Below are 26,448 nucleotides of genomic sequence, written 5' to 3'. Positions count from 1 at the left end.
AAAATGTCATGCAAGTATGTATTGAAGAATGTCCTTGTATAATATCAACTTTACTTACAATTTTACAATAACTGCGTAAACCCTTGTTTGTAATTAACAATAAATTGTCTATGAGCAATTGCCAACATCAATTACATGCACAATTTTGCAATTCTGAAATGTTAACATCAGTGCCAACAATTACAATCTGTTTAAAGTGAACATGTCTGCATAGAGTGAAAATTACAATGTGGATGGCAACATGTTTGACTTCAGTGCTATATTCACAATCACTGTTGACATTTATTACAGCTTGTAAATGTTTGTATTGTGTAAAAGGAGGAAGAAAAGCATGCTTTCAAACAACACAGATTTATGAGCAAAGAATCGTCAAAGTCCAACATTCTGATATTTTAAACAGAGTAAATGGTTTAATACAGTGTACCATGAAATTTGGTAAGATTACTTGTATCTACAGATTAGAACTCATTTCAAATACATGTAGATTTTTGAAATCAGCATATAGCATAAATTCTTTTCTTTCTGAGTATTACACTATAGCTGAAACAGAGTGTGAAGGAAGCAACTTGAAAAGAGATTGTTAGGAACATTAAATACGTAATCATTAAATCTGAATCACAGAAACCTCACAAGAGCAAAAAACTTGTAAATAAACAATACAAACTATTCTTAATATCAAGAAGGTAAGCAATACCTGATAGCACACTGGTAATTGGCAAGAAATGCAGCTGCAAGACAAGATATATCATCTGTACTTTGAATAATATATTACCTTTAATTTGATATATTAATTGAAATGATAACTGTTAGCCTCTGTTAAATCTTCTTTTACATATATGTAGATGAATAAATACAGACATTTGAAAAGAAGGGATGGGAACATTGACTTCAAATTTCAAAGACAGAAAATAATTGTGCGATTGTACAAACTTGTGAAATATTTCATGAATGAAAGTAGCTGGACATTCTTTTCTGAGATAAACTATGGAGATGGACAATGAACATGTAAAAAGAAAAATAATTTATACCAACAAGTTGTGCAAACACCTCACTCAATAGTTGGGGAAAAGGCACTTTCTCTATACATTATTACAAATGCTGATATACTACTGTGTGATATACATACATAGGATATTATTAAAATTTGTGCAAAGAATTGTGTTTGCGAGAAATAAAGTTCCTTTTTCCATCACCCAAAGCTTTATACATATGGATAAACAAATACTGAGATGAACTTTTTTTGTTGAAGTCCAATGTACAAGTATGATGACAAGATAGCCTCTCATGTTTTATTTATTTCCCCCTTTAATATAATGTGTTGGTCCAATGCATCTATCACTAAAACTTGTCGCATTCTGTTTATACATAAAATCAAACAGCACTACTCAATAGGGATGAAGTTTTACAACTGCAGCATAAAATTTTCATAGGCATATATGCAGATATATTTTCTGTTTACACATGGGATTTTATTTGCCCATATTCCACATCCATACGCAGATACTCCTTCTGCTTCTAAACTGATTTTGCATAAATGTGTTGCCACTCTTTCGAGGTTTTCAAGAACTCAACTCATATTGTACAATGCAATGCTTCTAGTTCAGCTTTTGAATACTAAGATCTACTTCCATTTGATACTTTCTTTTCCTGTCAAACATTGGGAAAATAGCACACTTAAATACTGGTTCCATGCACTTATCATACTTTTTATACGAAGTTAAATTACAAGTCGACTCTGGTTTATTCCTTTAAAACAAATCCCATGAGCTGCAGGACTAATCTGTAACCATTTTGAAGAATGAACAAAGAAAGATGCGGTGTATGGATCATTCCACCACAACATATCAAAGCCTGTGAAGATTGAGGTTCATTCTTGAAAACTTGTCTTGCAGGGGAGAAGTGACGCTAGGCAAGAATGGGATTGTTGACCACACTTGACTTGCGTCTCTTGGTCTGGCTTCCCGACATTTCCTGACTGCACGACACATCAAAGTTGTGTTTCTGCGGTTGTGATTGTCAAAAGGAGAATAAAAAGTGAATACCTGAATATAAAAATGACCCAAGTCCATAGCAGAAATTTTAGAATAAATAGAAATCATGAAATAATTTCCAAATGTTTTTAGTTTACTCAGTTAGTGGAGTGTTATTTATACAAATTTAAATGTAAAGCATTCATCTGACTGACAATCTGTCTTTGCATGACTTTGTAATGCGTCTCCAAAGACGATAGCCAAATTTGGAATTGGGTCGTTTTTATATTCAGGTATTCAATTTCATGACATAGGGAGAAAAAGTAGCAGAGTGTGAGGTGCAATATAACCATCCATTAAAAGTTAGTGACTGGGCATGATTGTATGCATTTATGCTCCTGACATAATCTTACATCTAATTCAATTTTGAGCACAGTGGAGATTTTGAAGTTAAGGGTTGGCAAACTTTGTCTCAGGTACATGACAATGAAACAGAAAAAAAAAAATCCATGTATATATTTGATCTACCATGTGCTTGTTTTCTTTTTTTAAATCTTTTTTTTCTAGGGTTGGTTACTTGTTAATGTACACACACTGGCAAATACCAGGAACTGAAATACACTATGCTGCCAGAATAAACACTCCACAATATGCTGTGTCCAAACACATAGTGGTTTCCATGTAACATCCTATGAAAAATTTAGATCAAATGTGAACTCACCCCATCCAGAGTTGATGCCTTTCTCTTTGCGGATCGTTTTGGTAATTCCTGAATGAAGACAGAAAATACAAGGTGCTTTTCGTTGTGGTTCAAAATACATAAATTACATGTATGGTACATGCACATGGTATGCACTGCTAGGCTTGGAAATATGTACAACACAGCATAAAGGCACCAACCTAAACAGGGCGTACAACGTGATGCATTGTGTGAAACAACTATCTGGAACATTCAGATTAAGATAAATGTTGATTGATCTATGATAGGACACAGAAATTTTGCTTCCACTTTAGATTTGTAAAATTATGTAAACACAACGCACATCACGGTTATAGTTGTTTCCGTGGCAGTTACTGGAACACAGCATGTATATATACATCAATTAGAAATGTTTCTATGATAAATACAGTGTATGCCTCCACTGCTTCACATTATTCTCCTAATTGTGTACATCCTAACAACAAAACACCAACAACAGTTTGTCTATGATTTGTTGTTTCCTTCATGTTGAGAAAGTATGTTGTAATGGAGATAAATGAATCAGCTAGCTGTTAAAATATGGGCATGATCTACTGTACATGCCATATATTTCGTGAGTCTAAATTTTCGCGAATCAAACTTCCCAACAATTTCGCGAGTGGTTAAATTCAAAATCGTGGAGTCCTCATGTACTGAACGGAGAAATGTATGCACGTATGTTACATTCATATCGGCATTAGAGTCAATATTTTGGCGTGTTTTTAATTTCGCTAATAGCAGCTGACTAGTAAAATTCATACAAAATAAAAATCTCACAAAATATTAAGCTTATACGTATGCTATGTGGCAGGAACCCTTCAATGTGTGAGTCAGGTTGCAAGACTAACGCAGGAATGTCAGTTCCCATCAAAGAGAGTTTTGCAGCCCTCCCGTGAAATGCTACTATTGCTAGATTTCCAAACGAGATCAATTCCTTAAAAGTGAGAAAAGGCGAGTATTGACTGTGAGACTTGAACCTGCATCCTACTACGTGCCAAACACAACCACTTGGGCCAAATTAGATGTTGGAAATGTGCATTACAGATGGAAAAGAACATCGAATTATCTTCTTCGTGCTGTATATGTTCATGAATGGCAAATCAATGACAACAGATTCAAAAATTGATGAGAAAATTTCATCTGTAGAAGATATACATTTTAGAGGCTCACTTGATATCCAATGTGATCATACTTTCAACATTAATGTACACTAGAAAGAGTAATATGTGACCATGCATCACAAGACCAACGAAAAGGACCTAAAATAGGTGAAATGGTTCAACCTAGCCAATCTTGAGTTTTTCATAGATTTTCTGAAAGAGCAAGTCATTTTCTACAACATGATAGAGTTTGGGATCATAAAAGGAACAGGATATTGTGTTTTTAGCAGATTTTCTCCAACACATTTGGTAGAATAGATTAAGAGTGTTTTATAGAGTCCCCTTCTCATTTCTTAAAAAAAAAAACCTGTCCATACTCGATCTCCACTGTCAACTCTAATCACTTAAGAAAGGATGATGCTACTGCTTTGAAAGGTGGCATTAATCACTTACAGAACGTGTTGATAAAGCATGCTCAAATTTTAGCTTTAATCTGATGATCCCTTCATTGTTGTTGCTGCAGTAGTTAACCCGTTCCTTCTGCAATTCTCAAAATACCTTTAGTGTCCCCAAACGAGATTCTTTTTGCCCGTCGGCAGAGAACGGGCAGGTTGGTAATCCACCTGTGCGAAAGCAGTCAAGCGGTGCATGCTTCCCCTCCCCACGGTCAACTACATGTGCCCTTGAACAATATAGAAATATCGATCGGGTGCGATGTATGAATAGAGCGTGCGATGATGGGCTCACAGACCCTTTTGTTCTACACAAAATTAGGCACCAGAATGCGATGACTGGGGTCAGCGAAAGCAAAAATCTACTGCGATCAGCTTTGACTGCTAATGTACATGTTCATACGAGTTTTGTAGCAGAGCAAGGGCAAACTAAATCAGAACAAAGGTAAAATGTACTGTGATATACAATTTTTACAACAGAAAGAGAACACTTGCTGATAGAATAAACTTTAATCTTTTTATCAAACCCATTTTGGGGGACTTTATCACACAAAGAAACAAGAATTTAGGCCACGAAAGCGGGCACTCTTGTCTTCATCTTGGGAACCTGGTATACCAGGTTCCCGTACATCAGTTGCTCCCTCGGGAACCTGGTATACCAGGTTCCCTTAAAGGACAAGTTCACCTTCATAAACATAAGGATTGAGAGAATGCAAAAATATTAGTAGAACACATCAGTGAAAGTTTGAGGAAAATTGGACAATCGATGCAAAAGTTATGAATTTTTAAAATTTTTGTGTTGGAACCGCTGGATGAGGAGACTACTACAGCTTGTGAGTCATATGCGTACAACAGTATAAAGAAAATGTAAAAGAAAATCCAACATATTTTCACTTTTTTCGCATAATAAAAGAGCTCTCGACTTGCCTCTTACTAAAGGCAGGGGGAATAATATTACCCATAACATTTGTCGGTAACGAGTCAGGGGAATATGTACTTTTTTCAAAAGATGGCATTTTGTGAAATTCTCTTTATATTTTCCTTATATTGTTGTACGCATGTGACATCTAAGTTATTCATACACTGCAGTAGTCTTCTCATCCAGCGGTTACTGCACAAAAACTTCAAAAATTCATAACTTTTGAACGGATTGTCTGATTTTCCTCAAACTTTCAATGATGTGTTCTACTAATATTGCTACATTCTCTCAATCCTTATGTTTATGAAGGTGAACTTGTCCTTTAAGGAACGGGTTAACATCCTGTTTTTTGTTTCATTCATCACGCTTCTACCATGGCCTAATTGTAAAGATTAAGCGCTTGAATAGGCCCTATACTTAAGAACCTCTTTTCTCAGTTCACATTTTCCAGAGTTCATGCTTTCTTTCCAGTATTAGGATAGGTTAGGAGAGTCTACTTGAATTGAGTTTTGCATCACTTTTTAGCCTAAAGTCTACTATTTCAGGATCTGTTCTTCACTAAAAATCAATGTCTGGCGACTTTTTGTTGGTTTTGTGATGCAGGGTTTAATACATATACATTTACGCAGAACTGAACATCAAGCACCGCCAACAGCTATAAACTGCTGTGGTAGTTATTCTTGGAAATTAGGTGCAATATGATGTCAACTTGGTGACATCAGATCTAACCTTCACCTCAATCACAGTGACACCATCTTTTCCAGAAGGCCTTCTAGAGCGGGTCCTGGACCCGGATACATTGAGGCCAGCTGCCTGCTCAGTCAACTTCTCAACCTGCAAGTCACAGAAAATGAATAGAACAAAATCTGGTTAAAATAACAACAGAAATATAACAATAATGAAGGCATATATTTGGAAACTATGCAGAATTCTGCAAGGCCAAATCAGTGTGGTCGCATAATAAAGCTGAAATTACTTAAAATTACAGACCTCCCAGCCTTTCTGACTGAAAAAAAGTGATGATTTGGTTCAAAATCAGGAAAGAAAGAGCAGTTCCCATAAAAGTGTGTTGTAAAATTATCAAGAAATATATGAAACTCCTAATGAAACAACAGCTGCTGAAAATGGTCAAAGTTGTCAAATATTCTCTCCTACAAATTCAGAATGGTTGGGAGGTCTGTAATCACAAAATTTTACTAATACTTGGCAATCATGGAAGAGAATAGGTAACATTTGTCTTGTTTTCCAATTTGAGTGTATAATGGGGCACCAACCCACCATCTTTGCAAATCCTCTGTTGGCAGGAAATGAAATGGGATGTTACATATATGTGAGCTGTACCACGACTCTTTTTTTGAAATGAAAGTCCATTTCACTTCTTAATCCTATATCTTCAAAAACTTTTCTTGCTATTAAAACTGTGAATTAAACAGGAGACTCCCATTGTAACGGAGTCCTTCAGATCAGCAGTTTTCTTTCGTTTTAAATATCATAATTTCATTATAGCCAACCAGAAAAGTATATAAAGACATATACACAATAATCTTTGAACCTGAATTTTGACTTCATCCAATCAGAATTTTGTCACAATTATGTTTGTTGTAACAGGAGTGCACTATGAGATATATGAAAACTGTCATATTTCATGCTATGGTTAAGTATGACACTAACACGAGATGATCTGTGGTACATAGTCTCCATGAATTGACCCAAAAGTTGACACTGTACCTCTGTCTTCGGCATCTTCCTCCGCTTCAGACCCTTCCTGTTCTTCACGTTTTCTGCGGCCACGTCGTCGTCCTGATCCTTGCTCTGCTCCGCCTTCCCATCATCCTCTCTGTCTTCCTTCTCTTCACCTCTATGCTTGGTGAGGTATTTCTGGAAGCCGTGCGTCAGGATTCGCTCTCTGTTCACGACCTTCACCAGCCTGCAAGAGAAGACATGAAATCATTGAGCAGAAATATGAATCAACCCATACCTTACATAAAAAGTTGCAAGATTACTTTGATAAAACATTTTTCACATATTTATAGGGATTGCATCATAAAATCACTGTGATGTCATGCCGATCAGAAGTATAAATCAAATCATACCACACTTTCAAAGTTATAAGCACTTTATGAGCACTTTTATAAAGTGTTCAGGTTGACCTTCAACTAGGACACAAACTAGACGAAACTGTTTTAGTTGTTTGAACAAGAGTCACACAAAAAGAAGTATAAGATGGAAAAGAAAGGGACAAGATGCGGAAAGGGAGTAGAACAACACTGAATTTACTCCTGGCAGCAACAACATTCGAAGAGAGAAATAGAGTACCCACTTTCAGTTTATCAATATAAAGCAATATAAAACCAACTGAAAAAAAAAACCTATCAACTATGTTCTTGGGGTACATTTTCTTCTTGACTGAAAAAGAAAATGGCACATAAGTAAACAGATTTGTGATAGTTCTCACTTTTTCTTCTTCGAGTCTGGTGCACAATATCCCTCTCTCTGCAGCCTAGACAGAAGACCCTGTGCAATGCCGACCTCAATGGCAAGCCGCTTGTGGAGGCTGGGAGCAGTGATGCGCTCCATCTCCACCACGGCCTCCAGGGTCCGTCTCCACAGGCAAGTGGCGCGGACCTCAGCCACATTCAGCTCACTCAGGTACGGGTCTGTGGGACCACAGTTAGGATCACCAACCTGGATTTGTTTCATTAAATGATAGAAATAAGTTTTTTCTGCTTAATTGCGACACTGACATAATATGTACATCTTGCACTCACATCTCATACACCACAGAAAATGCACCTACACTTGCCATTTCCTGTTACAATATGATAGTGAAATGCTAAACATCAGGTTTTAATACGAAATGAGCAACACGTGCCAACTGGTACACACCCTTGTGTGTGAATGCACAACATTAAATTATTACTAAATGACTATCTACTCTTTGACACATAGCTTTGCAACATCTGTGCCAAGGACATCAATGTGAAGACAGAATTATATATTTGGAAGTGCTAATTATGACTAGTGGACCATGCAATTGCCGAAAAAGGAAACTCATTTAACTGTAATGGCTCTCCTGATAAACAGACATCAAAGAAAACAAAAACATAGCAGTCTGAAAGTCTGGTATACTGTTATATGCCATGATATTATATTTCAAAAGTGAGTTTTTCTACCGAGTTTTGATAGCAATTTTTAAATGGACTTCCTGACAGTTTTGTGAGTGGTTAAAGTTAATTCGCATTCACGGAGTAAAAAAGGAGAAATGCACGCCTGCACCTCACATTTCAATATGTCAGGATCAGAGCTAATATTGCTTGTTGTTAAATTCAGGAAGTGCACCCGACTTATGGAATTCGTGAAAATAAAACCCCTGCAAAATATATGGCGTATATAGTATATTACTTACCTTGGCACACTGGTTACAGAAGTGCTTTTCTGGGACGTCCTTCTCGTCAGTGATCATGAAGCAGACGGCGTGCTGCCAGTAGCGACAACTCTCACACTGGATCATCAGTCCATCATCCTATGGGAAAATATTCATATCACCAGACATGTACAACTGATTAGACAATTACAGGGATTGCAAAGTTTAAGTTGAGACCTAACTTCAGGTTTCTATTACATTGTTTGGTGAGATAATAAGAAACCTCCTATGACATGTGAAAAAGGATGTACAATTCCAAGAGGAATTCAACATTTATTTGATGAAAATTGGTTTTGAAATGGCCGAGATATCCTAATAAAAGGTGGAACCCACCTTTTATTACGATCGCTTTGTTTTGCTTTGTTTTTGGATGTCTCAGCCATCAAACCGATTTTAATCAAATAAACTTTGAATTCCTCTCAGAATGGAATGCTCTGTATTATTTCCTCAGTGGTTTCTTGATATCTCACAAAAAGTTAACAGCCCAATCCTCATCTCCACTAATATCATACCATCCCTTTAAGGCTTGTGTCTTCTTATGATACCCTCTTCATTATAGGTATCCGTTTATACTTAATACAGTCTTCGCCTCACACACTAATTAATCAGTTTACCCTGACGAGATATGTCATGGCTTAGCTTGATTCATACCCAGATTCATCAATGGAACAAAAGCAGATTTTTCTATACAAATGATTTCCTTTCTGAGATTAACATACATTTTGTATGACAGACAGATAATAACATGATCATTTACAAACTCCTCACCCTACAAGCACAAAGATTTTGAAGACCAAAAGAGCAGATATTGGAAAAGTAGTGATGTGGGGATCAAAGGGTACATGCTACAGTTCAGCCAGCGATCAAGTTCCCCCAAGATCGCGATCACGGGCGATCAGTGATTGCATATATGCGATCACTGATTGTATGCAATTCGGCATACAATCAATTGATTGCGACATATCGCGTATGCGATTACTGATCGCCCGTGATCGCGATCTAGGGTGAACTTGATCGCTGGCTGAACTGTAATAACAACCTCATTGTTGTGAAGTAGTGTTTTCGTTCATGCCCTGCAAAAAGCTGTATACTGACCCCTCGTCATTTTGTGGCTGATCTTTGCATATTTGCCCCTCCAAGCTGCTACCTATGTACAACAAACAGGCAACTCCTGTCATAACAAAGTCCTGGGAATTGGTAGTTTCTTTATTTATCTCAAAATTTACTCATACGTAGCGGAACAAGAAAATACAAAAATGTATAGACAATAATTTTGGGTGAATTTTCATTTTGTTGGATCGAGGATTTTCACTCAAGCCATGTTTGTTATATCGGCCACCAGTGCTTTGTAAACAGTACTTTACATGCAAAATTAGGCTGAGTGTATGTACCTCATTAGAGCCACAGGGGCACTGGGGGATGTTCTCTTCTTCATCTGCCATGGCGCTACTCTGGGAAGCCTCATCTCCTCCGCCTGTGATTGGACAGCAAGAAACCTACTTAATGCAATGGTACTCACATTTGTATGATAATATATTAAGCTTGTTCCTATCTAAGGATTAGAGGGGTTTTTTTAATGATAACTAATAAACTAAACATTAACAGGGAACAAGAATGCCTTCATTTTACTCATAGCTTAAGTAGATGAAAGCTTTATGATTAAGAAAAAAAATCAACTTTTCTAATTATGTTTTGTTTGCAGGTTAGCACATCCTTCTGAGTGTTTGATTGGCACAGATGTCTGAAACTAATTGCCACTAGATAGAGATTACCTAATTCCCTTTGATAATTTCTATCATTTTGCCATAGCCTCCAGTTTGACTGAGGCAAACTGTAATGCCCAAGTGGGTTGACCAACTCACAATAGGGTCAAGCATGGAGGAAATTATCTGAATGCTACTGAAAAAGCATCGCAAATTTAACTTTTTATGCGCCATGTTCGCAGGCTCGACACAGTCAACAGCTTGCCATGTTCGCATATTCTGCTCAAATGTACAAACCTACCCAAACTGATCAAAAATCGCCAAATGTCCCAGTACATTGAAAGAGTTTCTTGCAATTCAAATCCTGTCACATTTAGCGTGCATTTTCTGTGGTGATTGACTATCAAGCGATATTCCTTACTGGATTTGATAGTAAATTCTAAGTTTCTGTCACTGTTCTGTGTGTAAAAGTCATGGGTCTATAATAATATAGCTTCTGGTCATTTTAAAGAAACACAATCATAGATTTGTCAGTCAATTTACATTGAAGCAAACCTTAGCAGTTTTTCTACAACTTCGTCCATAATACATGTCCATAGTAACAAAACTGTACAAAAGTTACACTGATTTGAAAAACAGACTGTTTTCCCAAAGCATGACTGCGTTGCTGTCTCAGAATAATGTGGCATACAGGGAGTTTACACCGTGGCACATAGAGTTAACAGACATATTAGCACTTATTGGGGTTTATACCTATAAAGAAATGTGATACATCAGGGAAATAGGCTAAAAGGAAAGACAAGACATCCAGCCTCACTCGGTATATTTGGACTGCTGTCGGGCACATCTTCTCCTGTCTTTGGCTCTGCAATCTTTGATTTCTGGCTGCCAACCTCACACTCCTGAGGGGAGAAATTCAGAAAGTATCTCACAGTATCGTTACAGCTCCCTTTTCAATGACACATTTGCTCCGGCATAGTTGCTCCAGTGTTATTTTCTCCAAGGACTTAGGGTTAGGGTTAGGGTTGTGATAGGGTTTTGGGTTTAGTTTGATGTGAAGATTAGGGCTAGGGTTAGGATTATGTTTGTGGGTAAGTTTTATGTTTGGCAATAGCATGCAGATATTTCATGAGAGCAATTGTCCAAGGAGCAAATGTCATGGAACCCCCTTTTCTGAAATTTATTCTACGTACTCATCTCTTGAGTTTGTTCAGGATCTATTCATCCTTTTTATGTGATAGAGTAACTTTTTGTTTCTGTTCTCTCCTCATTTATATATCAATTCTTATTCTACAACCACGCGACAGCTTTGATATAGATTTCCTGTTGTTGACAAAGCTATGTTCAATACTGCGAAAGTGGAAATCTTCACGGTGTAGAAATTTTTGATGCATTTCGTGCGAGCAGAAACCAGCCCGAAAATAAAAGCATGCAAACATTTTGGCTTGTTGTACGTATGATTCCGTAGAAATACAGACACCCAAAGTTTATCTGACTTAATTGACAGAGCGCGCACAGTTGCTCTTGCCAAACTATCCACTGTTACAGAAGTGCTGTGCTAACATTCGTGCATTTTTTTATGACATACCCCCGGATAAATCCAGGTTTTTTGTTCAATTATAACTTCACACTGCGAATGTGCTTTGAATGATAATACTGCATATATTAACAGCGCCCCGTTTCATAAAACTTGTTATCAATGACAAGTTGTCATAGTTGTTATAAGCTACTGAAATCCTTGCATCTGACTGGCTAAGAACAAATTTGTCACAGAAATGTGGCAGTTGTCACTCATAACAAGTTTTAAGAAACAGGACCTAGGTCTCTGAGATAAACAATCATGTTGAGGAAAAAAGTTCACACTTTTACATAATCATCCACAGCTTCTCATTTTAGTTTTACAAAGTGTATGTTATCATACCTTGTCATCCTTCTCCACATCTTCCATTTCCAAGTCTTCCAGCTCCTTGTCGCATCCTTCTTCCATCTCCTGACTCCTTCCTTCTCCCTCCTCCCTCATCTCAAACTGCTTCTTGTCCGTGGTAATCCTCAGTTTCACGCTGCAAAATGGGATTCAAACAGAGCACACGCAGTGACTTTGTTGACACCCCTTAATCGTTTCACTATGATATTCTATTCATGACAACATGGACATAGCTTTCACATAATTCTCACTTTTTAAATCAAGGTAAAAAAAAAAAGTAGCAATGTTTGGACACTTAAGCAAAGTCCTTCAGTAATGTTTGCGTTTCTATTGGTTTGGGATAACAATAAAAATGAAGAAACTGTGTTGCTATTGGCTTGACGTGACCATCCCTACAGAATCCAATGTATGTAACCACTCAAATGGAATGTTTCCCAAATGCTGAAAAGAACACCAGTAGCAACCAGAAAAACTGATTGTGCAAAGCACATGTTATTCAAACAAAATCTTGTACCTACTGTAAACGTGGAAATTTTCGCGGTACATTAATTTTCACGGATTTCGCACTACGTTTGGCTAGCACGAATTCAAAAACGCGCGAATATATCTTCGCAATTTTCCATGCACATTTTGAACGGCCTGAATTGTGTGTGCTTCGTCGATGATACTGCTATGTAGTACAGACATGTTTACGCATATAGCAGTATCATCGCACGCACCGCACGCACCAAGCCCAGGCCGATTATTGGTGTGCTACATCCCCGCGACTACAGTACTAGTACTACAGTACATGTATCGAGTAAAATCAAAGAGGTTAGTTGAGCGCTTGTACTCGCACTCGCGCCGCTCGCTATGTCGCTTATCGTACGCTGGCATCGCTGGATGAAAACAGCGACTGTGTATTAACCCGCTGCAGAGCGCGAATTTAAGAACCCGCGAATATGTATTCGAGCCGCTCAGTGCGAAAATATTGACGTTTACAGTATATGTACCTGTACATACCTGTGTATAATAATCAGCATTATTACCTCTCTCTCTCTTATTGTGTTACCCAAATTATCGCACACTATCTGGAAACCATTTATGTATAACTCTGTTGTGATTACTTTAAATTCATACTGTATGAAAACCTGTGCTCATAGATCCTAGCAAATGACACAGTCTTATGATTGCTGAATATTGCAAGGAAAAAAATGAAACATAAAAAACCCTTTCACAGCATGCATGGAGACAAAATGAGTGATACTCACATGTGGAAAGGCTGTTGATAAAGAAGGAGAGAGAAGTGAATTACATTCATGTTGAGCAGATGTCTTTGGCAAGCTTCAAATGAAGAGGCTGACAAAAGAACAATCAGAACTTTGACAAAGCAGTGTTTGGAAAACTTAGCACCGAACCTTCTTGACAAATAGCCTAGCAGACATTACACCATGATGAAGTATATGTTGAGCACACTCTGAAACATTGACAAAATCCTCTTGATATCCATTGCTGTTGTTTTTTGAGGGAGTAATTAGCATCAAGATGCCTTTCACCTTGGCTGAAAACCTCCACTGTATTTGTAGAAAAGAAAAAAACACACAACATTTTAAGGACCTTTCATAAATGCCACAGAGAGAGGATACCGTAGCCCTTTTCTTGATAAATGGTGCAAACACAACCATGTAATATTGGGCCAGGTGACACTAATGAACTGAAAGACTTGTTGCAAACAATGAAGAACCTTTTCCAGGATAGAAATACACTGTAAGAGGGTACACTTTTGGAATATTTTTGCAGGCAAAAATAAGCCCTTCATGTTTTATAGCACTACTGTATGTAGTGCTGCACTATAATCTTATGAAGATGGGAAACTCTCGTGAATACATTTTTGTCCTCCGGACGTATGCAAGCTATTCACCTTTTCTCATCTAGAAGTTTCTTGCAAATTCAACCTCTTTTACCTGAAGGAAGCAGCACATTTTCCAACACTTTGCTTTGGTATAAAGACAATAGTGATCATGTATCTATGGAGACTAATTTTCAGAACAGAGTTATGCAGGGATGATAAGAAAGAGGCAAGGGGGTGGGGGGGGGGGGGAACCCTTCTTTCACAGACCTAACATCCCACATCATGCATGACCAAACAGAAAATAGTAACAGCAGATGGTGCAGTGATTTTATTCATTAATTTTATCTTTTATGGGCAGCACAGGTGGTCCGGGAGGGTATTTCATAAAGCTGTTCCTAAACTTACCAACGACTTAAGAACAATTTATCAGAATTTCTATAATTCAGCACAAGAACTGATTACCAGTCGTTCGTAACTCGTTCGTAACTTAAAGAACAGCTTTATGAACCCCCCCCCCCCCCCACGTGGTATAGAGTTCAGAATTGCATCTCACACATCATACTTACAGTGGACACTTCCCCAACCCTCAGGTTGATGGGCTCCTCTTCATAGGAAAAGCGATCTGTATCTGACGCCTTGAAACCAGGTGGCTCATAGTCTGCTGGGGTGACTGTGTTAGGAATGAAATAGCAACAACTTACATTCCCATTCAGCTCTTGCCACCTGCTGTTCTGTCAACTTTATTTTGTATTTTTGAATTAACCCATTGAGGACGGGCTGATTTTGCTACAACACACATTTCCCATCTAGACACTCGCCCGAGTATACTCGGTACTCGTCCTCGATAGGTTAATCCTCTTCCTCTCAGTAGTACAAACTAACAAAGCTTCAAACTGTAAACCCTCCGCCAAAATGTTTATTGGATCAAAATGGACTGTGGTTTATTTTTGTTTTATGATGGTCAATGCCAAATTATATCATTTCATTTGTGTTCGTACTGACATGTCAAATGAGAGAATCTTTACAGTGACTAGAAAAAAAAATCATAATTCTGCACTGTGCAGTTATCGATTTGAATTGAATTGAATTAAACTGAATTGAATTGAATTGAATTGAAATGATTTGAAAAGTTGTTTTATTCATCAATAATCATATCACTATTCATCAAAATGGCATACACATTCAAATTTGTAGAAATGCTCTTTTAAATCTTTGTGTGTCACATTTGTATGCCTGACTTAGCCTACAGCTCTCAACTTTGCATATTTTGCTCAAATACACAAGCTAATCAGTAAAGCACAGTACAGTAGACTCCCATTATAACATGGTCCTATGGGACCGGCAGTTTTCTTTCGTTATATACATCTATATCGAAATGTTGTTATAACCGAACAAATGTGACCCGCTACAACAAAAGGATCCTAAAGTTGCTGATGGGGGAGCCAAGCATGTCCCAGAAAAATGCAATTTTCAGGCCTTTCCTTTGATTATTTAGCTTCGGAATTTCGGCAGATGATAAGATACATTAGACTACAAAATTATGTTAAAACAGAAATCCGAACGTTTTGACAGATTTTGGTGATCTGACTTCAAACTCGATTATCTTGGCTCACCCGTCAGCGACTTTAGGATCCTTTTGATGTAGCGGGTCACAAATAAACAATAAAAGTACATAAAGTGGATAACGTTATAGCCCGATCTTTTACTTTGTTAAACCAGAATTTCGTTATATCCGTGTTTGTAGTAACGGGAGTGCACTGTATGTCAGATTATACTGAAATCGCCATTGCCATAGCTTTGTCACAAAACTACATCACTGCACAGCTTGCAAGTTTCTCTGCAACTTTGCCGTACTGCATTTCCAGCATAAATGCTATAAAACATTACATGGCTTTAGAAAAACAGAATTCCCAAAAGCATTTGTGCCTTGCAATCTCAGGTCACTGGAGCAGGGGATGGAGAATTGAGAGGACATACCATCGTCATAGTAGAGAAGCTTCATGGTCATCATGACTTCATCAGGCAGAAGGCGTAGGGACTGTGTCATGACCAGGATGGTGCGAAGGAGCTGCAGGGTGGCCCGCTTGGTTTGAGCCTCTGTGTGGGCTCCCGCCATCCTCTCCTTGTTCCTGGTGTGAGGATAGCAGGGTGGGAAAAGTTAAAGGACAAGTCTGCCTTCATATACTTGTTGATTAAGTGAATGCAGCAATATCACTAGAACACATCAGTGAAAGTTTGGGGAAAATTGGACAATCTGTTCAAAAAGTGCTGATGTAAAGCATGAGACATTTCATTTGGTACTTCTGTGGTACTCCTGTGGTACTCCTGTGGAACAAATTTTTACATAGCTCATGAATATTCATAAAAAGCAATCTAGATTTTAGAAAATACATAGAAGACTTAAAAAGTCAAAGTATAAATGATGGGACTTACTTTGGACTTTAATAAAGATTGTCTAATTATGTCATGTTATTCCCAACGTCATAAATATTGTTATGAAAGTGTAATTTCATATCTTGATAATAAAGCATTACCTAGTTACTTGTAGTAACCATGCCTTAATGCATTACGGATAGATGGCCATATATACATATGTGCTGATACGACCGATGACTGACTAGGAATAGGATGATTATATAGATCTATTATAGGACTAGAATGGCACTTGGCCATATGAGACTCTCGTTTCAGGTTATGTTAGGAGTAGGACAGGTTATTAAGTAGGGTCATGTTTGCCTGAAATCCATCTCTCACCTATAATTCCTTGATATGTGGCTAAGATTCTCCCAGATTTTTTTTTTTTTTAATCTATCCTGTGTGGTACTCTCCTGTGGTACCATGGTAATGCTGTGTGGTACTGCCCTGTGGTAATGCTGTGTGGTAATGACCTGTGGTACTGTCCTGCGGTAATGTCCCAAAATACCACAGGACAGTTCCTGTGGTACTGTTCCGTGGTACTGGTCCTGTGGTACTGTCCTGTGGTACTGCCCTGTGGTACTGCCCTGTGGTACGTCCCAAAATACCACAGGAATTCCTGTGGTACTGTTCTGTGGTACTGGTCCTGTGGTACTGTCCTGTGGTACTGCCCGGTGGTACTGCCCTGTGGTACGTCCCAAAAAACTACAGGAATTCCTGTGGTACTGTCCTGTGGTACATCCCAAAATACCACAGGACAATTCCTATAGTACTGTCCTGTGGTACTGTCCTGTGGTACCATCCTGTGGTAATTACCACAGGAGTACCACAGGATTTTTTGTAAGGGGAATTATGAATTTTTAAAGTATACCTGCGCAATCACTGCTGGACAAGAAGACTACTACTACAGCGTATGGTGTCACATGTGCAGAACGATGAAATAAGGAAAATATGAAGAGAATTCGAGGAAATTTTATCTTTTAAAAAAAATGCACATTTCCTTGACTTGTCAATGACAAATTTTAAGGGTAATATTATTCCCCCTGCATTCTAAAAGAGGCAAGTCAAGTCATAAAGTCAAGTCAAGCGTTCTTTCTTTATGCAAGAGAAGTGAAAACATCTTGAATTTTCTTTGTTTTCTTTATCATTGTACACATGTGACATCACAAGCTGTAGTATTGTTCTCATCCAGCAGTGACTTAGCAGAAACTTCAAATATTCATAACTTTTGAACAGATTGTCTGATTTTCCTCAATCTCTCACTGATGTGTTCTACTAATATTTCTGCATTCACTCAATCCACATGTCTATGAAAGCGGACTTGTCCTATAAGAGCTGTGCACAAGCAACTGAATAAATAGGCAGAATGTGACAAACCAGATTCTGCACGATATTGATATACCCAGCTACATTCCAACTGCGGCTTTGTATCACCTTTGTAAATCAACTCCATGTACAGAGTGTCTACTTTTTATGGAAAGTATCCAGTTGGGTTCTGCAGCAACTTACTTTGTTTGATATGAAACTTTTCTCTTTTTTTTTTTGTAAAAGTAAGCTGCACCTTCTATCAAGAAAAAGCAAACATTTTGTACCAAGAATAATCACTGGAGGTTATGTGTGTAAGAGGGTTGAATACATAATGATATACACTGCAAATGATTATGTATATCACTAATCAAACACATCAGGTTCATTCTTCACACCTTTTTTAAACATTATTTCATACATAAAGGCATCTGTTGTTTGGAATAACTTTGACTTGCTTCATTTTTTTCATCTTGACTCAGATGAGATTTTCATAGCTTCTAGTGTTGTTAAAAATAACATGTAACAAGAAACTCACCTGTAGATATCAACCTCGGGACCCTGTTGACTGTAGCTGAATTTGAATGTGTACGTCTCGATGGCAGTCTGAATTAATAGCGGTCAATAAAAAGACTTTCATTTGCAAAGAAACATACCACTATTTAGATAAATTTCATAAGCAGTATTTCTTCCTTCACAAGTGATATGAAATTTCCTTGTAATGTACTTGAAAAAGGCAGCTGGTATCATTAGGCTTTATATGTTGATTCTCTGAGATTGAATGAAAAATTAATCTGATTTTGTGGTATAGAATGCTAATATCCTTTGCATTCAAAGATTTACTCAATGGCTGTGGGTGTAGTCTACTTAAGCAGTGTAAAAATGATTGTTAGTTATAGCCATCTTTACTTACTGCTTTCATATCCTTATGGTAGAATTGATGATGTATTGCTTGAAGTTCTCATGAACTTACCAAACTATAGGGTTTCAATACTTCACACCTGATCAAGGATATAGTGCAAACCTCCAGTGGGCTTACCTCTGTATGAACCACCTCCACCCATGAAGATTTGAAAATGAACATGTTACTTAAATAAAGTGATTTGAGTACGTCACTACTTGGTGTCAATGTACACTTGTATGTGCTTTAAGTTGACAAGGTTTCCAGAAGGTCTAACAATTTACTTATAATGATACAATTATACACATGATCCGTTTATACTCAATGTAGAGAAAGACGACTGTAAAATTATAATGCTTTTTTATTGTAATTAGTGTAGCAGATGGTATGTTCCATAGATTTTTGACATCAAGTTACAAAGTCACAAACAAGCAAGTGCAGCATGCATTGTAGCTCCACACAGAAAGTAGAAAGTCCATTTATTACACATTTTATCCTTTGCTTGGACAGTACTTATGCCATGTATTGCTTTGCTATATTATTACATTTTGTTCTACATGTACTTACATCAGGATCATTTGGGTCCACATACATCTATAGAGGAAAAGAATGAAAGGAAAATTGCATCTCATTGGCTTCTTCTCATGGCAAGCATGCAACCTTCCATACCTCAATCACCTTTCTATACAGTGGGATGAAATCTTCTGACTGTGAACACCTCATTTTGTTCACTTGAACAAAATTACTTTGAGAACAGGTAATTAAGCCACTTTGCCGGTTTGGAAAAAAAAAAATGCAAACTAATTACCAAGCAAATCATGCATATTTCTAATTCATCTTCTATAACTACAACCCACCAAAATATACAAAAAGAAAATATTGAATGCAAAGTGACAAATTGAAAGGTGCAAGGGGGGAAAGTGGTTTGAACTCTTTATGTGCCACGTTCGCACGCCCGACTCAGTCGACGGTATGCCAACTTCGCATATTTCCTCAACATGCTCAAACGCACAAACCCGCCCAAACTGATCGATAAAGCACCAAATGCCACAGTCCAATGAAAGCGTTTCTCGTGACTCTGTTCCTCTCGCACATAGCTTGCATCTTATATGGTGAATGACCAGCAAGCGGTGTTCACTATTGGATTCTGCATTTAGATTCTAGGTTACTGTCACTGTTTTGTGTGCAAAAGTCATGCCTTTACAATAAATGTATCTAAGTAGTCATTTGAAAGGAAAACAATCGTAGATTTGTCATACTGTTTACATCAAAGCAAAGCTTGGCATTTTCTCTACGACATTGCTCCCTAAATAGATTTGAAAAACCGAATGATTTCTCAAAGCGTGAGGATGTTGCTGTCTTTGAATAACGTGGCACACAGGGGGTTTACACCATGGCACATAGAGAGTTAAACTGAAAACATGAAATTTTGCCCTTTTCATTACATAGAAAGTAGTTGTAATCAGAAGTCACACCTCTAGAGTTATGATTATTCCTAGGAATACATAACTTTGACAAACAGAATCATAATTTCTTTTTTTTTTTGGCTTAAACATTAGTGATGAGGCATTATTGTGAAAGAAGACAATGATGTTTATATGACATTGAATTTAAACAGTGAGAATGTAGAGATCACTTACCCCAATTATCATGGCCCTGAGCTGCACACAGAAAATAAGAACAAATGGAAATAATTTCAAATATATGGCACAGAAAAAGCAAGCAGAATTCCATTGTCCATAATATTGACTACCATTGCTCGGTGTGTGAGAGAGTAATTCAAACTTTATGCAACCATATCAGGGCTCAACATTAGCGCTGGCCACTCTAATTGGCATCGGGCCACCAAAGTTATATTTTTGCTCGCCGATTTGGGGAACTGAACATTCAAATGGATTTTTATATTTCCTTTTTTTTCGGACCACCATGATTTCTGACTTAAATATCTCAGAGGCCCAAATGGGCCACCAGACAAAAAATTAAAAGAAATTAAAAAATAGAAAATAAAGGTTTGCCTCGAACACATAAACTACTGTGAACAGAATGTTTGAGGATGTTAACAACACCATACTGATAAGGGTCAACAAAATTTATGGATAACCATTTTTAATGTGGACGTACAAAAATTATATCAAGCTAAAACTGGATTTTGCAAAGTATTCTGTAAAGGGTAAAAGGTTGAAGAAAAAAGCTCTGTATAGAGATTTCATTTAATCCTGGATAAATGACATGCTACACACAAAAGACATTAAATGTTTAATAAAAGAATAAAAACTGTTTTAGGCTACTGAGATCGTTGCATCTGAATGGCTGAGAGCATATCTGTCAGTGGAAATTCCTGTCGAACACTTAATGAAATTCCCCCTCCCTGCAAACTCCATTTTTGAAGGATATTTGAAAACATCCTACATTGTCCAAGATGTAATTCCATGTCTATCTGCTTACGTATTTCTTGTCCAAGGCATCGAAGCAACCTTTCATCCACTTGATCACTTGGCAGGCCCCAGGACACGCGCTGTCATCTTTCAAAACTTTCAGGTTTAGATCTGCACACATACATCAAACAGATGAATCAAAACCTATGCCAACCTACAGCAGGGTGGTCCACGAGGGGTTTTAGCATGTCGCTGCAACATGCTAAAATTCTCGTGCAACATCCTCAAAAGCCAGCAACATGCTATGCAACATCCTCAAGAATTTGCAACAAGCTCAAATAAAAGTATTCAAAGATGTGCAAAACATGTGCATAACATAAGAAACGTCAAACTACCTGGTACTTAGATATTTGTGTGTAAAACATGAGAGAGAACATTTAATGTAAGCAGCACAAAGAGAGATAAGCAGCAAAATATTGCGTACTACGCACTCACTGTGTGCGCTCCGCGCATATTTAATTTCTGCAATATTCTCAGATTCTGAGCTTGCAACATGCTCAAATTTCAAGTTGTGGACCACCCTGCTACAGCAGGGTGAGGGAATATTTCTATCATAGAGTAGCAGTGTTGGAACCCCTGACTTGGGGAGAGATACAATTTGTACCACACCTTGTACTTAAGTCATGGACACAAAATTGAAAGTCGGCATCCTACAAAATCCTTGCAGAGGTTACCTGGACACTCAACTCTGTAATATTCCTCACTTTTTTTTTTTCAGAATTACTTGAAATGGATCTGATATGAAATTTTCATGAACACAAAGCCTTTAATAACATTCATCACACATAACTATAACCTGATTTTTTGACTATTCTTGCCCTTTCATTATCAATCCTTGGAATTCCTTAAATTTGCTTTCACCTGATTACTCTTCTTTCTCTGCTTTTTCATATTTCAGCATCTTGTTGTATTTTTTCATATTGTCCATTCTCAGTCATTTTCTCATGTGCTTTATCTCCCTCCAATCATTAAGATGCACATAACAGTGTACATTAACTCCTATGTGTGCCACATCATTGCAAGACAGCAATGCGTGAGCACTTTTGGAAAATGTTCTGTTTTTCAAAGACAGTATGTAGCTTAATTTCATAGAACATCATACTAGACATGAAGTACAGAAAAATTGTAGTAAAAATTGCCTATGATCTAAATTCCATGACAAACATATGGCTATTTTTTTTTCATGCAAATAAATGGTCAGTTCATAAAACCTATATTAAAGAGACTGCAAACCTATGATTCTAAGTCATGATTGTCAACACATACTTTTGGGAGGCAAGACTTTTTGAAGGTACAAAGAAGTTACAACCTTGACAGAAAATCAAGATTTACTCAAAAGAAAAAAAAAAAGTCCCTTTTGACCATCCCTATTCATTACCTCGCACAGCAATTAAGCTCTATTTACTGTAACATGCTACAATCTATTGGTTAATTTGTGTGCAGTTTTTGCATTTGAGCAAATCTGGCAAGCCATCAACTAAGTCAGGTAAAGTGAATAGAGAATACAAGTTAACAAAAGCAAGGAGACCTCATGATTGCATGGTTGCTTTATGCTCACCTTCTAACGACCTGTCCCCAAAGGCATGTTCAGGAAAGATGGTTCTCAGGTATGTTATGGTTGAGACGGCGACAGCAAGAAGTTTCTTCACAAAGATGGCGGACTGCTGGTGGGTCACCTGGTCTGGTGGGAATATTGCTGACCACTGGAATGCAAGATTAATGTTATTGATTGATGTTACTGCCTTTCAACAAGTGCACATCCTTCATGGCATGATTATGCTCGTACACTTGCTTAAATGCCAGTGGGGAACTTGTAAGTCTGCTACTGTTTGATTGTATGAATGTCTTCCATGGCCAAATTTAAGAATCTTGAGAGCTTATATCAAGCATATATAGAGACTTTACATACCCTGTAGAGTGTTAGCAATAATGATTTCTGGGTTATTATGAACAGTTTTCAAATTTTAATATCCCATGCACAAACTTTATGCATTTACTGCTGAAAATGAAGAGGGATATCTAACTCCAACTACATAAAGTGAAAATTTAGATTTAGTCATTGAAGTAAATCCAACCTTTATCTTTCAATCAATTTGTGAAGTGGTTGACATAAATCATTATTACAAGATTTTCTGATAGTTTACATTATTCCAACAGACACTTTTACATCTACTATAGATATGAAACTCAGTTTATGAACAGCTTCTTCTAATGGGAACAGCTCAAGTAAATAGAACGTCTTAAAACACTCGTATTCTCCAGATCAGACTCTGCAGAACATGGAGGTTTTCTACTTTTAGGTGTAGAAATTTCTAGAATCTTATAAGAAGAATCTAGATGTATGTATACTGGATCTAGACATGTTTGAAATGTTCTAAAGCTAAGAACTTCCCAGCAAGAAGAATACAAGCTGCAATGAAGTAGCACTGTAGACTTTCATTTCACTCAGGAGAACCCCCCCCCCCTCAAAAAAAAAGAGAAAATGTGTGAATAGATGCAGAAAAAAAAAGAAAAAGAAAGGAGCAGAACAAGTTATAAAGTTTGAGCAAATTCTGATCAAAACTAAGAAAATTGTGATATTCTGAAGTTGTAATCAATCAAGTACAAATGTGCAAGTCTGTGAATTGAACCGTTAGTGTAAATGTAGCCTGTGCTGTAAATGTATTAAACCTTACCTTCCATTTGCCCTGTGTATTACTATAGGCTTTTCTAGATATTCCATTAAATCTCTTGGATGTTATTTTTGTTGATGTTGGAACAGGGCTTGTAAAGACTTCTATAAAATTCTAAAATGATTGTACCACTTGTAACGGTACCAGATCAACGGGTCAATAAAGTACAATTTTCAATAGGAAATTTTCTCCATGGAAAAATGCAAATTTAATTCAGAGTACCGGTACCATATATGCTTTATAAGGGCCTCCAGAGCAAATGAGGATGAACTCACATAATCACAGAATTGCTAATTTTGGTTTGTGTTTGATTGATTACAAGTTACAACTTCAAAATTAAAAAAAATATTAAAAAAAACATAGAAGCCTAACAGGTTTGAATAGACACTAACTTTTTCATTTTCATCATAACTAACATAATCAAAATGTCACTGTCCTGTCCTTCATAATACTAGTATTAGCATAGGTAATTTTTAACTGCAACCAGCCCCAACGCATTGCGTAATGGGGCTGCACACTGTAGCATTCAGGATCATGACTCAGGGGTAGTATATCAACTTAAAATCGAAAAATTTCTTCAATTTGAAGACCTAACGTTACAGGTGAAGTTGAAGTGTGGACAACAGGACTGGTAAAGCGCAACGTTTGGTTCTGAAAATAGTCCCTTTCTGTTCGAATTGATGACTTAATGTGGCTCGATTGGTAGAGAGGAACCTGCTACTCAGTATGCTATGTCTACACTGAATTGACGGCCAGCGCATGCGCACAAATTTCAAATCCATTAACCGGATAGGATGTCGTTCTCCCAGGTTCCTCTCAACCGAGTCACATTACAATTGTAAGTCATCAATTCCGAGAATTCACGAACAGAAGGGGACTATAGACGATTGGTAGAACCAAACGTTGCACGTTAGAAGCTCTACCTGTAAGTGTTAAAAATGCTAGGCTGTTGTCAACACTTCAACTTCACCTGCAACTTGCAAGTCTTCAAATTGCAGAAATTTTTTTATTTTAAGTTGATATTTATCCGCGATACTACCCCTGTCATGATCCTGAATGCTACAGTGCGCTATGCGTTGGGGCTGGTCGCAGTTTAGATAATTTTCTGCTTCCACTTTTCTTCATACAAACTATTGCCAAGGTGGATCTCCTCTTTTGTAAAATTCCCTTAGGCCCTAGCTAATCAAAGTCTTTATGACACATATATACCTAACGTTAGAGTTCTATAGGACCTACCTGCCCTGTTTTTGTCTTTGGACGTTGTTGAGTTGCAACAGCCATTCTGCCACACCCTGTGTGAGGTTATAGTGTGATAATGAAAAATGATCAACGAAATTGTAGGTTTGACCTTGAGAATTTCTCGGTGAAGTATTCCTACGACAAAAGCTACGTTGAATGAAGATTGATGACATCCACGGTTCGGGTTTTATAGACCAGAGAGACTTTCACAAGTTGGCTAAGTTGGATCTGATCGGATGGTGTGCTAGAATAAATAAAAAATAAAACATAAAAAAACCTAGCCTAGCACCATAAAGTTAGGTTTAACCGCAAAAATGATGGCCGGTCTTTGCAGTATCGCACTCCTGACACTCGACAGTTCAACACAAACTCAATCAAGCAAAGGTTGCCCATAAAAAAAAAGCAGTCATTCAAAAAAAAGCAGCCAGATTCATTTGTAATGATTACAAGTGGCAATCTTCCGTCTCCGGAATGATAAAGGATCTCAAACTTCATCCACTCCCAGAACGACGCAAGCTTTTAAGGCTATCAACATTTCATAAAATAAAGCACGGCAATATTGATCTAAATCTCGAGGATTATATCAGTCCTGCTAAAGCACCGAGAGGTATGACAACCCGAAGTTATCATCCGGATAATTACTCTACTTTACACGGTTCCTCAACTGCTCTCGCCAACTCCTTCTTCCATAGAACAGCGAAGGATTGGAATAATCTGCCGAGTAACATAAAGCAGATTCATAAATTTGACACATTCAAAGAAGCGCTCCAGCGTCACCTCCGTTGTGATTAGCTGCACATCACACACCACAGTGCTGAGTGATACTCTATCCAGAGTTTTTTCAGCGTATTCATCCAGATCCAGATCCAGATACTGAATCATAGCAACTGTGTTACGTTTGTTGGTCATACAAAACGTATACACGTCAGTATGTTAGATCTACTAAACTAGCAAGCGACTTTAATTTGTGGAATGTACAATCCTGCGTGGACTTCACAAAAACATAAAACTTCAAGATATTCAACACCAACTGGAACAGTACCTAATTCGTAACAGAAATACTGTGTAAACTTAAAATAAGAAAAAATTCCTTACAATCTCCTCTTCTCGACGGTGAAGTCAGTCAGAAGGACAACATTACTAACGTTAACGTACACGCGTTGCGTTACATTACATACACACGGCGGCCGCGCGGGCGCGCGCCACATACTAAAATCACATCCAGATACTAGTATGTGGTTAATATCTCTATGATCACATCACATGCACACGTCTGGCGCCGTGGCTGCATGCAGCATACCGGCAGCAAGCAGCTAGCTAGCTAGCTAGCTGTCTGCTTGCTAGCGCGCGCTGCGCTCGTCAAAGAGGTTCATCTTTGACACAGCGCATTATCGATCACATCCGCATGGTTATGATTGG

General features: G+C 37.6%; 1 protein-coding gene across 1 annotated transcript; it reads right to left on the bottom strand.

Moving 5' to 3' along the window:
* Positions 1-1,905: 1,905 nt before the first annotated feature.
* Positions 1,906-25,071, bottom strand: LOC139738270 (uncharacterized). Its single transcript, XM_071648918.1, has 18 exons — positions 25,027-25,071; positions 22,677-22,821; positions 21,129-21,229; positions 20,324-20,344; positions 19,251-19,277; positions 18,321-18,388; positions 16,040-16,191; positions 14,629-14,732; positions 13,482-13,492; positions 12,229-12,367; positions 11,125-11,209; positions 9,996-10,078; positions 8,587-8,703; positions 7,636-7,865; positions 6,909-7,107; positions 5,916-6,014; positions 2,692-2,739; positions 1,906-2,001 (listed from the first exon to the last, which is right to left on the bottom strand). Exons 1-18 carry the CDS (start codon positions 25,069-25,071, stop codon positions 1,906-1,908), a joined length of 1,770 nt encoding a protein of 589 aa, XP_071505019.1.
* Between the last annotated feature and the right edge of the window lie 1,377 nt (positions 25,072-26,448).

The sequence above is a fragment of the Diadema antillarum genome, unplaced genomic scaffold, assembly GCF_040938485.1.
Source record: "Diadema antillarum isolate AM-2024a unplaced genomic scaffold, OU_Dant_1.0 seq00000732_RagTag, whole genome shotgun sequence".
Taxonomy (NCBI): Eukaryota; Metazoa; Echinodermata; class Echinoidea; order Diadematoida; family Diadematidae; genus Diadema; species Diadema antillarum.
This window is presented reverse-complemented; position numbering and strand designations above follow the sequence as displayed.